The sequence below is a fragment of the Vanrija pseudolonga genome, chromosome 7 (genome assembly GCF_020906515.1).
Source record: "Vanrija pseudolonga chromosome 7, complete sequence".
Taxonomy (NCBI): Eukaryota; Fungi; Basidiomycota; class Tremellomycetes; order Trichosporonales; family Trichosporonaceae; genus Vanrija; species Vanrija pseudolonga.
This window is the reverse complement of record NC_085855.1, coordinates 1,525,027-1,538,841: the sequence shown is the minus strand read 5'-3', so window position 1 is coordinate 1,538,841 and position 13,815 is coordinate 1,525,027. Positions and strand designations below refer to the sequence as shown.

Sequence of the window (13,815 nt, the reverse complement as noted above, 5' to 3'; positions counted from 1 at the left end):
GAACTTCAGTCCCTTCTACACTCCCCAACCCGTCATACACCAGCCGCATGTTCACCACAGGCGCCCTGCCGCCGTGCTGCGACGGCTGTGATCCGCTGTGCAAGGCCCTCGCATTCGGTGTCGACGGCACGTTCACGATCGGCCTGCACACCGATGGCTACAAGGCCGAGTTGTGGGATGGTGCGCCCCAAGATATCGACGACGTGGGTCGGTTCGACGCTCTCTCTCGCCCAACTAACAGCCCTTCAGCTCAAGTACCACCTCGGCATTTGGTTCAGCAAGCATTCCGAGGTGTTCTTCCTCTGGGTTATGGACCACGTCAACAAGAACATCACCGCCAAGTGTGGTGACAAGTGCGAAGTGATGTTCCATCACCCGCGCTTTCTCTACGACAGCCAGTCGCCGCGCAACATTGCGTACCTCACGAAGCCGAACCTCCCAAAGTCGTCGTCGGGCAACACGAAGCGACAGAAGAACAAGAAGGTCAAGGCGGGCACACCGTCAACACGCAACGTTATCCCCAGCTCTTGTCATAAGTGCTTCACGGACTTATTTTGCGCCATGATGCGCGAACTGTTTGCCACTGCGACTCCTGTCCAGTCGACCAGCGACAACGACACGACCACCCCGACCGACCCCGGCTCATTCACCACCCTCAGCGTTGTAGAGTCTGCCGACGCTGCAGCCGACACGACGGGCTCGACCTCGCTCCCGCTCCCAGCGGCACCGACCGCTCGCCCACGTGCCACCCGAAAGGTCCAGACTTGCTTCTGCGAGGAGTGCGAGAACCCTCCCGCCCGTTATGCCCGTATCGACGACAGCGACCTCGAGGACTAAGCAGTAGGTGGTAGTAGTTGGTATTAGTAGATGGTTAGCTCTCGAGCAACACCACATGCATGAGATGAGAGGTGGTCGACAGTCGGTCACACTGTGTGGTGCCGGGGCCGGTGTCGCCTCTACTCCAAGTCGCTGTCGTCGATTCGCGCATACCGTTCCGGTGGGTCGAGACACGTGTTGCAGAAGCACGATTGCTCCGGGCGGTCGTACCAGGCTTTGACGACGGGGCTGTTGATGGGTGTGGTGGCCTCTTCCTCCTCCGGTTCGAACGGTGGAGGTGAGTCTGCTTTCTCTTGCACCTCGGAAATCGAAGTATGCGCCGGCTCGGCGGTGGAAGGCACACTCTCGGCATCTCCCAAGAAGCCCTCATCTTCGGGTTCCACCTTGTCCTCGGTCTCCGAAACATTCAGGGCCGCGGGGCGTTTCTTCTTCTTCGTCATGCGGTGGCGCTTCTTCTTGGGAACCGGCAGTCCCTTGCCGTCTGTTGGAAGGGGCAGTCCCTTGCCGTCTGTTGGAATTGAACCGGCCTCGATTCCACGGCGGAGGAACGCTCCTGCGCCTGGCGTATTGTAGACTTGGAGCTCGGTTGAGTTTCGGATACGGTTGCTGCATTTCGGGGAGCATTTCATCACGAGGCTCTCGGCGTCCCCTTGGAGGGCATGTTGGTCGACCGCAAGGAGAAGAAGATTCTTGGCCTCGGGGGTGAACCACGGACGGAGGCCATCGACCAGCTGGGTGCCAGATATGGCGTTCGTGGTAGAGACTGACCTCCTGGGTTGGGATGACAAACGGGTGATCCTCCACCCAAATGTTGGTCAACGACGCGATGTGGACACCGATCGTCTTGTGCGGGGGGAAGTAGGCCACCGGAGACCACCCGGGTCGAAGGGGTTGGATACTCATGCTTCGTGAGTGAGTGGGGGACGTTGGGTTGTGTTGCAAGGTGGGTCAGAGATGGGAGCGATTGCGGCGTGGATCTGACCGAAGCATGCCGACGCCACGACGTCATTGTCATCTTGCGGAAGTTAGCTCGGCTGCTCATCAAGCGTGTGGCGAGGTAAGTATCCCAAGGTCAGCTAAAGTCAGTGAGCTGTGCATTGGGTTGTGAGGCTACAACTTCAGCAGTCATGAAACAGTAAGGAGACTGTGGGTGTGCCGAGACCCAGCAAAACTGGGTGAACAAGCAACATCGTTCTGTAGTAAATGGTGGCGAACAACACAGTCCATGGTGACAGACACGCGACCATACTTGTGCTGGGTGATGATTAGTATCTCGACGTCAATCGCGACGAACGTACATTAACGTAGAATGAATCCCTCAAACGAGCTGCCACTGCAGCGTCGCATCCACCTCCTCCTCCTCCTCGTCCTCCTCGAGGTCGGTGTCGTCGAGCCTAGCGTACCGGTCCGGCGGGTTACAGCATGTCTCGCAAAAGCAAGTCTGCTCGGGCTTGGGTCTGCCGTTGACAATCATCGGGAAGACTATCACCTCGTCGAGGCTCTCGAAGCTCGGTACACGCACCGGGGTGGACACCATTGGCGATGCCACCGGGGATGGAGCTGGCGAAGCGGCGATGGCGGTAGTTGGAGCTGCCCCATGCGGCCTGATCTTGTTGCCCGAAAGTATAATGATCTCGTCGCGGATGATATACTCTTGGGTTGATGTGGTCGATGGGTCGCGATCAATGCCATCAGAGTTGTCGTGGGAGGAACTTGAGAGAGTGGGCGGTAGGGTGTTCATAGTACCCACCGCAGGTGTGTCGAGCGCCTCGACGGAGCTGGTGTGTTCCGTCAGGGCGGTCGGCACACCGGGGTTGGGCGTGCTGTCCGCGACCACAGGCCCAGGCTGATCCTCGCTTTCGGCTGCTATAGGGCGTGCAGAGCTGACGGATGTCCGAGTAGACTTGGGCGGCGGCGACACGACGCGTCGCGGTGTGGTCGGCGCCCCGGGTCTGGGGTCGGACGACAGCGGCACCGGGCGGAAGACTTCCTTGGGCCTAAGGGGCGCTGTCTCGCTCGGCACGGTGATACTCGCGGAGCTGAGCCCGACGGCAGTTGCAGCTAGCTCGCGACGCTTGTGTCTCGTGATCAGGTTGCCGCACGGCAGGGAGTTGATGAGGCCGTTGAAGAAGTCGAAGAAGGTCGGGATGTTGAGCTCCGTCCCGGAGGGCGGGGAAGGCACGACTGTGCTCGGCGCCGGGGTCGGCATGGCGGGCGTGGATGGCGGTGAGACGGCGTTGGGTTGGGTGAGTGCCTCGGTGCTCGGCGGGGTATGCTGAGTAGCCGTCGCGTTGGGCGTCTTATTGGTCGGCGGCTCGGCGGACACTTGCTGCTTCGTGTCGGTCGTCTCGCCGACCGTGCCGCTGCCCTCGGCGGCGGAAGCATCATCCAAGGCAGCGTTAACCTCGGCGTCATCAGCTGCAAGTGTTGCTCCTTTGTTCTTTTTCTTCTTCTTGGAGCGGTTGTTGCGGTTGGGACGACGTCGCTTCTTGGGGCCACTAGGCAGGTTGCAGTACTCGGCCCCCACGTACATGAAGCCGTTCTCCGCGCACCCCGAGGGGGGTACGACATCGGCGTCGTGCAAGGGGAGCTGGAGGTGCTTCCACACGATGGCGGAGAAGACGTCTGGTCCCTCCTTGCCGAAGAGTGGGGTGGGGCCAACATGGTACTGTCATCGTCAGCGGGTGGGGAGGAGGGAAGACGACGCACCTCTGTCGCGCCGGCGATGTAGTCCTTCGGCTTGATTTCCGCCGTGAGGGTCGCGTAGTTGACCATGAGCTTGGTGTTACCCATTGGCGGGGTGGGGTCGGGGGCTGGGGTGCCCCGTGATGCCATGGTATGTGTGATACGGGTTCTGTGTGATGTGGATGATGTGGATGAGAAATGAGTGAGTGGCAAAATGACAATTTGGGTGGTGGGAACGAGGCGGTGAAATGAAATCAGGCGCGCCAGCTGACCCTTGGTCCCGTCAACTATACAACCGCAGTGTCCACCAAACACCCAGCGTCTCGACGAGACATATGGACATACTGCATTGTATCATACAAGCGCACACTGTCCCCCCGCCGCCAAAACCCACTCCCATCCCAACACCGCCAGTCCGCACACCGTCCATCCCCCGCCGCGCCACACGCCTAACGCCCGCTGCCTAGTCGTCCTCGAGGTCGGTATCGTCGAGCCGCGCGTACCTCGCCGGCGGGTTCATGCACTCCTCACAGAAGCATGTCTGCTTCCTTCCCAGCACTGTCAGCCGAGTGGGGTTCTCGGCCTCTGGGACGGCGGTGGACGGGGTCGCTAGTCGGAACAGGTCGGCCGCGTCCATCTCGTCGTCGGCGTGTGTCGAACCGTCGTCGAGTACCGAGACGTCGCGGGGCGGCGAGTCGACATCGTCCGATCTCGGTTCTGGGTGGGACTTGAACTCCTTCTGCTTACCCTTCCCCTTGCTCTTCTTCTTCCTGTTCTTCTTCGTCGCGGTCCTCACCTTGTCCTCATCGCTGTTGTTCATCCACGAGTCGGAGAGGTCCTCTACGCGAGGTGCGTCTGCCCCTGAGCTGCTTGGCCCACCGGGAGGGTGGAACGTCCGAAATCGGGACGAGCTGGACTGCGCCCGTTCGCTGATGGCTCGTGCTGCCTCTTGCGGGTTGTCGATCGGCACTCCCATGCGCATGGTGAAGTCTACTACCATTTCCGCGACCGGGTCCACTGACCGCGATGAATTGAGAGCGATTAGGCGGTCCAGCTGCTGTTTGTCTGGGGCATGCAGCGAGACTGTGGTGTAGAAGAATGGCTTCTGTCCGTCGCAGTTGCCGCGGTTGCAGCGCCAGCTGCACGTGGTTGGCGCCGACCCGTAGTTGTCTGTGAGGTCCATAGTAATGGCCGTCGTGAAGGAAAGCTGTCCCCGTCCTGAGAAGTAGCGGTCGAGGTTGATCTTGAGCTGTGGTTGTCAGCTAGATACCATGTATAGGTTGAGGCATCTAGCGCACCTGGTTAGATGCCATGTCGGAGATGTCGTAGTACCAGGCCGGCTCAAGCCGGTCATTAAGACCTAGGAGGACGCCCGGCGCGTGTTCCCGATCGCCAGGCAAGATGTTCGCCTCGAAGCGAGGCACAAGGGCGTTCCAGCATGGCAGTGACTGAATTGCCTTTGGGCTTGACCCCTCACTCGTTTGGTCAGCCAGACGGTGAACGTTGGCCGAACGCGTCGACATGTCGCCTGTGACGGGAGCCATCGCCTCGTCGTCCTCGACGTCCTGGCCCGCTCGCTCGCCTTCTTCCAGCCCTGCTGGCGCCGGTGCAACGTTCGAGGTCCGCTTCTTGGTCTTCTTCTTCTTCTGCTTTTTCTTCTTCCGTGCCGTCAGAGCTGTCCCCTCATCGACGTCGTCTGCGCGTAAGCCCCCAGTGACGAACATCGACAGCGTTCGAGTGACGAGACTGTCGTCGTCACGGTCTCCTTGTTGGGGTGTGGCGCTGTTCAGGCCATATCGTGTCGAGTCGCCGTCAGAACCAGCGGGCAGGGTGTAGCTCGGCATGGGATCCCACCCAAACCGTAACTCCCTCGATTCACCCGGCGCAAGGGAGGGCCGAACGCGGTCGCAATAGGACAACATGGTGTGCTCGTTGGCGAGATCCCTCACCTCGTCGCGAAGCCTCATGACCTCTCCAATAGGCAGAGGGTGTGTCGAGGCTGTGGTGTAGAAGTACCTCTCCGGTGGGCGGTCACAGGTGCCACTGCACCGCGGCGCCGCCGGCCCGTGGGGGTCCATGAGGCCCTTCTGCATATCCTCAACGAAGCGCATCGTTGGGACTTTTTCCCCTGGAACGATCATGTAGCCTGCCGGCCGGCGAAAGAGGCCAATGATGCGACGTTGTATCTTGCGTCAGCACAGCCTGGTGTTAGACTCACCTCGTCGACAGGGATGGGCGTCAAGTCGCACTGCCATACCGGGTTCAAGGTGACGTTGTTGATGCCTTGGAGGAAGCCTCTGCCGTTGTGCCAGTCCTTGTCGCTGGAGTCAAGGGTGAGCGGGTGGTACGGCTTGACGGTGGCGTTGGCGCACGGTGTCGACGGCGTCGTCGGGAGGCTTGTCGTCGTGCAAGAGACAACGTTTTCCTCTGTAGGCGCTCCACCACCCACCGCCCCGTCGTCATCAGCCGCCGCCGTGTCCTTGCGCTTCTTCTTTCTGTTCTTGTGCTTCTTGCTCGACGGTGTCGCGTTGGCGCTGTCCACGTCGATGGCCCCACCGGCGACGCCGTCGACTTCGCCGGACACACGGCGCCGAACAGCCGCCCAGTCGACATGCTCGTCGGTACCAGAGGTGAACGACCAAGCGGCCTCCCCGCGCATCTCACACGCAGGCGAGCACGCCGGCTTCACCCCGGTGGGACCTACGCGTGACTTGTGGTCGACGATGATGGGCTGGACGATGCGGTCGCGCACCTCAGGGGTGAACCACAGCGAGAGGCTCTCTTTCAGTTCCTGCGTGTCAGCGCGCTGGGAGGGGAGGGGATATGCACCTCGACGGTGCGGAACTCTTCTGGGATGTCCCACCACATCGTGTCGAACGTCTCGGGGTGTATGCCCAGCGAGGAGGGCACGCGTGCGCTGAGGAGGCGGACGCCGGAGACCATTGTGACGTGTTGAGGTGGTGTGGGTGGTTGAGAGTTGTGTGTGTGTGCAAATTGAGGAGAAGGGCGGATGGGGGCGCCGAGCCGATCATCGTCCGTCGTCTGGCTCTCGCTCTCGTCATGTGCTTTACAACGTTCACCCACCGTCCCTACATCGTCACAGTCATAACGTTCATGCAGACGATCTATTCAAGCCATAGTCAAGAGTGCACAGTCTCAGCATTGCAGATGCTCTTCCGCCCGCCCCCAGTCTAGCAGGCAGTCCTCGCTGCAAATCACGACGCACAACCTACTCCGAGTGCTCAGATCGCTCAGACTCAGTGTCGTCGATACGCTTCCACCGCGCAGGTGGGTTCTCACAAGACTTGCAGTAACACGTCTGCGGCATGCGCCGTGTCTCGGCGGCAGAGACGCCGGTGGAGGTGGAGGCGGTGGCGGCGGTGGCGGCGCGGCACATGACAGTCTCAGGGACGGTGCTGCCCTTACGCCGCTTGGGCTTCTTCTTGGGCAAGGCGCCGACGGCCTCGATCTCCGCGACGAGCTCGTCGAGCGACTTGGCTGCGTACTCGTCGACCAAGCGGGCCATCTCCTCCTCGGTGGGCGCGACGTCGATGCTGGGTAGCGGCGACCCGTCGTGCACGCTGGTGGAATCTTCGGCGGCCGGCTCGGTCGGCGCCGTGCTGCCCTTCCTACGCACGCGACGCTTCTTCGGCGTCTCCGGGGCTGCGGGCGTGACTGCGTTGATGGCAATGCTGATGCCGACAGGAGTCTGCGGGCGCGAGCTTGCGGCTGATGAGCTGGACGAAGAGGTCGTTTCCTCGAGCGCCGGGGGTACGAGCCTGCTGGCCTTCTCGCCATTGTTCATGGAGTTCATATCGCCCGCAGTGGTGTTGGGGTTCAGGGTGGGAACGTTGGGCTCGCCTAGCTCAGTAGCCATCGCTGCTGGTACAGTGCTGCCCTTGCGGAGGTTGAACTTCTTGGGTGTGACTGGCGGAGTGGCGGCGTGCTCCTCAGACACGACGGGGCGGACAGCTGGAATAGTCGCCGATGCTGTTGCCGTCTCATCCTCGGTGGGCTTGGTATTGACGTGGGATAGGCGACCAGCGGTGGGCTCACCAGTTGGGGGTAGGGCCGGTAACGCATCGGCGGTCTTCGCTGCTCGGACGTTGGGAAGCCCAGCCCCCACAAGGTCACCCGGACGAGTGCTACCCTTCCGCACCTTCGGCTTCTTCTTCACGGGTGAAGGCTCCCCAGCCGCCTCGATCTCAGCCACAAGCTCGTCGATAGACTTGGCGGCGTATGCCTCGGCCAGCTTGGCGAGTTTTTCTTCCGTCGGCGGGACGTCCGCGACGTCCTCGACCTCTTCTGTGCTGGGTTGGGGCACAGGTGGTGGTGCGAGACCGACGGGTGCCGTGCTCGCCTTTCGACGCACGCGCTTCTTCTTTGGCGTTGCAAGCTTGGTTGGCGTCGTCTCGTCAAGCACAGCTGGGGTACTGACCGGCGTGTGCGGTCGGTATGTAGAGTGCTCTGGACTCGTGTCATCCTCACCCGCGAGTGCCGTAGCACTGGGCTCAACTGGTTGGGCAACTGGCTCCTCTCCAGGGGTCTGCACAAGTGCGGTCTGATGATCATGGACGTTGGAGTCGTCGATGCCCTGGGCTGCCGGGGCACTGCTCTTGGGGCTGCGAAATATAGTCATGCTGACTTCGATCTGCCCTCCAGGGATGCTGTTGCCGGTTGAAGCCGGTGTCGCCGCATCGGCGTTGATTGACTGGCCATTCATGTCGCTGACGCGGACCGAGACGTCCGCAGTCCCGAGACTGCTCGCCAACGAGCTGCTCGAGATGTTGTCGCTCGCGAATGGGCTATTCGAGGAGTGCATGTCCTCCACCTTCGGCAGCAAGAGTGTCGTGGCATCGTCCGTCTTGAAAGTGACCTGCGCATCGATTTCGAACGCCATGGGAGAGTTCGACAATGGCGCGGTCCATGTCGACTTGTGCTCGATAACTGGGGTCCAGACATGACCTCGCTGTACAGGGGTGGGGGCAGCGGAGAGCAGGGCGGCCGATGGTGATCGGTGTACGTGTACCGCGCCGCGATTGGCCTCGGCCTTCACCGACGTGGTGGTACCCGCATGGCTCTGTCGCGGGGCTTCGAGATCGCTGGGGTCCTGAGCTCTTAGGGCGACGAAGCAGGTAGTGACCGGCGGGGTGAATGTGTGGACTACCGAAGTGGCAACAGTGTCGGCTGCTTGCGCGCCTGTTGGCTGACTGGGGATGGGTTCCTGTGCGAGGCCGGTGCCGGCGGAAGACTGGGTTGGACGTTGGCTTCCAAAGATCTTGGCGGCGATGGGTGCAGCTGCCATGATGACGGGCGGATAGTTCACCCCGCCTCGATGGTTGGGTGGCACCCCCGGCAGTGCCTCGAAGACACGGCCCGTGCGTACGAGCAGGTGCGGGGCGACGACGCGCATGCGTCTGATCCAGCGCTCGTTCAACCCGACACGCACGGCAGTCACCGTCGCGGCGGCCAGCACGACGCTAGGGCCGACACTATAGCGGTGGGCCACAGCCGAGTGGAACGCGAGCGCTGCGATCAGTAGGCCCTGCTGGCTGTCCCAGAGGCACATGTAGTGTCGGGGTGCGGGCTGGCCGTTGAGGGTGATGATGCAGTCTGGGGTGCAGTATCGCGAGGGGGCCGGACCGTCCTGCTCCTCGGCGTTGAGGGTCTTCTCGAAGAACGGGACGAGGGAACGGTCGAAGAAGAAGGAGTGGTTATCGGGGGGCTTGTGTTCGTGGTTAGAATCCGGACCGGTGCTGTGAGGCGACTCACATTGTAGAGGAAGAGGACGGCTGCAAGCCTGCTGGGGCACGTGGACGCTAGAGGGCCGAAGTAGTCAGCTATAGCTTGTCGGCGGTCGACAGGTGTGTGTTGAGCAAGTTGAGGTTGGTCAAGAGAAGACATGGTCAGATGTTATGAAGAAAAAGTCAGAGTTGAACCATCAGTGAGTGAGGTTAAGTGAGCGGCGCGAGTAGGTGTGTGCGACTGGAAGGTGGGGCGAGGCCCTCGAACCAAACAGTGGACGCGCGGCGCGAGCGTGCACACACAAAGACCAAGCATGGCGCCAGTTGTATGACGCCTTCGTCAGGATCGGTTGCCCCGCGCACACTGTTGACTGAGGTGCATTGCGTCCGCTCCGCATGTACTAGACTGGCCCCAGCACGGTCGGCCTTACTCGCCCTCGTCGACCCAGTCTTCGAGGTCGCTGTCGTCGAGGCGGGCGAGGCGGCCCGGTGGGTTGACGCACGTCTCGCAGAAGCATGTCCTGGTGGAGCCGTCGGTGAGGGAGTTGAGCTTGGCAGACGCTCCTTTGCGCTGGAAGATTTGGTCCGAGGAATCTTGGTCGTTGTCGTCAATGGTGTGCTCATCCTCGCTGCCTTCGGCGTTGCCATCGTCGTAGCTGGTTGGCGTGGCGTCAGCCCCGGTGTTGTCGGCCTCGGTGATCGGCGGTTCCGTGTCGCCGTCTGTTCCATCCCCGCGAGCCTTGCTCTTGTGCTTGCCCTTCTTGCGGTTCCGCTTCCGCCCCTTCGTCTCGTCCCCGTCGGGCCCGTCGGCAGCGAGCTCGGCCGCGGCGCGCTCGGCAGCGGCGATGTGGTATGCCATGCCAGCGTCTAGGTACCGCGTGGAGTTGGCATCACACCGCGCGGTACACGTCTCGGCCGGACGGGTACCGTGGGCCATGCTGTGCGTGAGGTCGATGAGAATCTTCCTGCGCACATCGAACCACATCGCGAGCTGGTGTCAGCGGGGAAGGGGGCGGCTCACATACCTCCGTCACGGGGTCGGTGCTGCGCACCACTAGGGGGAAGGTGTAGAGGTCATGTCCGACTGACGATTGGTGCAGCGCCTGGATGTCGGCGATGCGGGGGAGGGGGTGAGGTGGCTGGGGTGCGCGGGGCATGCCGAGGTTGGTGGTTGAGTGGATGAGAGGAAGGTGAAAGTCAAGGAAGGTGCGAGGTGGAGAACATGATGATCAGCATGACGCCCACTCTTGCGCCGGGTACAACACCTCCGTGCATGCTCATCATACCAGACGACAAGCCCACTCATACCCTGCTCGCCGCTACTCGTCGTCCTCGAGGTCGCTGTCGTCGAGGCGTGCGTACCGCGGCGGGGGATTGAGGCATGTAGCGCAGAAGCAGGTCTGGTGGGGAGTGGGTTGTGAGACCGGTGTGGCGGGTGGCATTGTCGTGCCGTCGATCGACCCCGGGTGAGTCATCTCGTAGTCGTCGCCATTGTCGTTCTCGTCGTGGTCGTCGCACCCCGCACTGCTGGAACTCACGGAGGCCTCGGGATCCATGGCGGCACCCTCCGTCTTCTTCGTCTTGCTCCTTGCCTTGCGCTTCCTCGTCTTCTTGACTGTTGGTTCAGCCTCCTCAGCAGCAAGTTCCGCCGCGGCGCGCTCGGCAGCAGCAGCATGGTACGCCATCCCAGCGTAAAGGAAGCCGGTCGTCTCGCCGTCGCACGCGGCCGTGCACTTGTCGGCACCCCAGCCATACATCGCAGTGAGCCCAACAAACGTGACAATGTCACCGTCTTTGAACCACCTGTCGAGGAAGGGCTTGAGCTGGATGTCAGCCTCCGCGGTCAGGATGAGAACCTACCTCGCTCCACGGATCCTCGTGCCGGGCGATGTGGAAGGGGAAGGTGTAGAGGTCCGGCGGGGACAGAGACTCGAGATGCGCGTGGACTACGGCGGGGTCGGGGACGTTGTGCTGCGGCTGCGTGTGACGGGACATGGTGACTTGACGGAGGAGGGGAGTGAATGGTGAGGTGTGAGGTGGAGAGAGTGGATCGCCCATACGCCTCCTGATGATGAGGGCACCCGTCAATCCCTGCTGATCTACGCGAGTCAACCACTCACTCTCACGACCCCTCATCTCCCTGCTCCCCATCGTTCAACCGCGTGCAACTCCTCGCCGCCGGCCATCGTACTTGACGCGCTCAGTGTACTGATCGTGGGTGGCTTGTTACATTGAACAGATGAGATGTGAGATGAGATGAGATGTGATGTGAGATGGACAATGAGTTGCTCGACGGGTCAAAACAAGACCCGCGACGCGTGACGTCATGGTCAACACTGCGACATTGAAACTGTGGCATTTGGTTGTTTGTCGAGCAAAGATGAACGCGACATTGCTGTCAATCGTACAGGTCGGAGGCAAGCTGCATGGCCGAAGTTCAGATGTAGTTGCTACGCTTGCGACGTGTTGCAAGAGACCGAGGGAGATGCCAGCATTACGTCCGCCACCGCCGCTCGCCGCCATATCCCGCCACCACGGTCATGAGACGAAATAAGAGTAACATTGACATTCAACATACCAATGAGATAACAGACAGTGGCAGGAAATGAGCATGAGCTCATCCGCCTAGTCGTAGGCGCGGCCGTAGCGCTCACTGTCTGACCAGTCCTCCTGGTCGGTATCGTCGATGCGCGGCATGGACATGGACGCCTTGAGGTAGGCCTTCCACTCCTCCCGTGCCTTCTTCTCAGCCTTCTCCTGAGCCTTCCTCTCCTTCTTCGCCTCCTTCCGGGCCTCCTTCTCGGCCTTCTGGCGCTTCTCTTCCTCGTCAGCAGCAACTAGTGCGGCGGCTTTAGCGTCGGCCTCCGCCTGGGCGGCCTCGGCCTCGGCCTTTGCCGCGTCGCCGTAGATACACTCTTGGCACGGGCCACGAGATGTGTTGTCACAAGCATAGCAGTACTCCCAGTCGGCGAGGTCCTCCTGCGCACATGTCAGTGGGATACAGCATGTGTGTGGGGATGGTGAACTCACCTCATCGGGAACGGCGTTGGCGACCGCGGCTTCGCAGTCGAAGGCGGCCCAGTCTTTCCGTCGGCGGTAGGTGTAGGTCATGGTAGCTGAGTCGGGTTGGTTCGTGTGCATAAAGCGGTGGTTCAGTGAGGAGTGAGGTAGTTATGTTGGGTTGCCTGAGGAGGTGGTTGCGGTGGTGTAGCTTGTTGAGTTCAAGATCAGCCTCGTTATATCATACACGTTTGGGGCACGGCCGAAGATGAGTTGGGAACAGTCAAGGTGTAAATGTGGCGGCATATTAGTGATGTAGTGGTTGGAAAGCTTGGGATGTGCAGGGGGAGGTAGGGAGATCACCCATAAACAAGGGAACGCATCGATGAGGTGGCTATTCATTGTGGCGCACCGAGACGAATTGATGCTGGCAGTTGCGCATACACACAATATGTCGGCTTTGATGGTTATGCGTGCGCCGCCACAATAGACGTTGATGGCTCGACGTTTGATGCAGCTCTGTACTGTGGTCAGAACAACGATTGGCTCCCCGGCGAGATGACAATGAATGTTCGCCTGCATCAGTGCATATCCTTGAATGGAGGACCGTCTCTCCAACAACAAGGCCGCACGCCGCTACCCATCGTCCAAGTCGGTGTCGTCGAGGCGAGCGTAGCGCATCGGTGGGTGGTTGAACTCGTCGCAGAAGCAAGTCTGCGGCTTGCGGTAGGCGACGACGAGAGGGGTTGTGATGTCCCACTCCGGCGTTGTCGCTGGGTGGTCGGGCGCAGAGCTGTCGTCACCCGATCCGCCGTTCGACCCGCGTACATGGCCGCCGGGGACCTATGGCCTGGTCCTCTTCTTCGTTCCCGCTCGCTTGATTTTCTTCTTGACGGGAATCTTGTTTCCGCTGTTGTTGGTCGGCCCGGCGTGGTCGGGGTGCGCGGGGTGTCCGACGCCCATCCACGACTCGTCGTCATCCTTGTCTCCTTGGCCGACCAGTGGCTGACTCCGCGTCGCGCCGTACAGCGGTGGGGGAAGGCCAAGGCCGCCGCAATTGCATCGACGCGTACACGTGCCCGGGGAACCGCCGCGCGTATAGTTGACGAAATAGTCGATCTGCTGGAGTCCGTAGTCTTCAAACCAGGGCGCCAGTCGGGCGGCAAGCTAGGGGTTTAGCATCGTCTCGGGACAGATATCTGCATGACAACACTCACTTCGTTCGGCTCAAGGTCGGCAACGGCGGGGACCCACTCGATTCCCCAGTCAGTCAGGCGCAGACCCATACAGGACATGCTTTCCCTGCCGCTCGGTGGTGGTAGAACGGCCCATAGTATGAGCTCGGTGTTGGAGTGTACGCAGGTTGTGCGGCCGGGGAGCGGGTGGCACATTGTGGTGGTGGTTATGGATGGTGTGGATGGATGCAAGGATGGGGATGAGCGACGAAATGTTGATTTAATCCATTTGGGCGCCGCATTTTGTGTTTGCACACACACTCCCTCCCTCTCTCAACACTCGTCACCGACCCGCTGACCGCCAAACACACAAC

General features: G+C 61.1%; 7 protein-coding genes across 7 annotated transcripts; 1 reads left to right on the top strand and 6 right to left on the bottom strand.

Moving 5' to 3' along the window:
* Positions 1 to 47: 47 nt before the first annotated feature.
* Positions 48 to 837, top strand: LOC62_07G009473 (uncharacterized protein; the record flags this gene model as incomplete). The annotated part of the gene is made up of 2 exons (XM_062776027.1): positions 48 to 203; positions 250 to 837. 2 exons carry the CDS (start codon positions 48 to 50, stop codon positions 835 to 837), a joined length of 744 nt encoding a protein of 247 aa, XP_062632011.1.
* Positions 838 to 956: 119 nt separating this feature from the next.
* LOC62_07G009472 (uncharacterized protein) lies at positions 957 to 1,740 on the bottom strand (the record flags this gene model as incomplete). Its single annotated transcript, XM_062776026.1, has 2 exons — positions 957 to 1,568; positions 1,606 to 1,740. The coding sequence occupies 2 exons, from the start codon at positions 1,738 to 1,740 to the stop codon at positions 957 to 959; spliced, it is 747 nt and encodes a 248-aa protein (XP_062632010.1).
* Positions 1,741 to 2,155: 415 nt separating this feature from the next.
* LOC62_07G009471 (uncharacterized protein) lies at positions 2,156 to 3,723 on the bottom strand (the record flags this gene model as incomplete). Its single annotated transcript, XM_062776025.1, has 2 exons — positions 3,547 to 3,723; positions 2,156 to 3,505 (listed from the first exon to the last, which is right to left on the bottom strand). The coding sequence occupies exons 1-2, from the start codon at positions 3,670 to 3,672 to the stop codon at positions 2,156 to 2,158; spliced, it is 1,476 nt and encodes a 491-aa protein (XP_062632009.1). The 5' UTR covers positions 3,673 to 3,723.
* A 262-nt stretch (positions 3,724 to 3,985) lies between these two features.
* On the bottom strand, positions 3,986 to 6,465 carry LOC62_07G009470 (uncharacterized protein; the record flags this gene model as incomplete). Its single annotated transcript, XM_062776024.1, has 4 exons — positions 3,986 to 4,771; positions 4,821 to 5,708; positions 5,741 to 6,313; positions 6,352 to 6,465. 4 exons carry the CDS (start codon positions 6,463 to 6,465, stop codon positions 3,986 to 3,988), a joined length of 2,361 nt encoding a protein of 786 aa, XP_062632008.1.
* Positions 6,466 to 6,751: 286 nt separating this feature from the next.
* LOC62_07G009469 (uncharacterized protein) lies at positions 6,752 to 11,261 on the bottom strand (the record flags this gene model as incomplete). The annotated part of the gene is made up of 8 exons (XM_062776023.1): positions 6,752 to 7,947; positions 8,011 to 8,398; positions 8,909 to 9,247; positions 9,295 to 9,322; positions 9,698 to 10,257; positions 10,292 to 10,405; positions 10,805 to 11,089; positions 11,127 to 11,261. 8 exons carry the CDS (start codon positions 11,259 to 11,261, stop codon positions 6,752 to 6,754), a joined length of 3,045 nt encoding a protein of 1,014 aa, XP_062632007.1.
* Positions 11,262 to 11,891: 630 nt separating this feature from the next.
* LOC62_07G009468 (uncharacterized protein) lies at positions 11,892 to 12,377 on the bottom strand (the record flags this gene model as incomplete). The annotated part of the gene is made up of 2 exons (XM_062776022.1): positions 11,892 to 12,245; positions 12,297 to 12,377. The coding sequence occupies 2 exons, from the start codon at positions 12,375 to 12,377 to the stop codon at positions 11,892 to 11,894; spliced, it is 435 nt and encodes a 144-aa protein (XP_062632006.1).
* Positions 12,378 to 13,109: 732 nt separating this feature from the next.
* Positions 13,110 to 13,657, bottom strand: LOC62_07G009467 (uncharacterized protein; the record flags this gene model as incomplete). Its single annotated transcript, XM_062776021.1, has 2 exons — positions 13,110 to 13,433; positions 13,484 to 13,657. The coding sequence occupies 2 exons, from the start codon at positions 13,655 to 13,657 to the stop codon at positions 13,110 to 13,112; spliced, it is 498 nt and encodes a 165-aa protein (XP_062632005.1).
* Between the last annotated feature and the right edge of the window lie 158 nt (positions 13,658 to 13,815).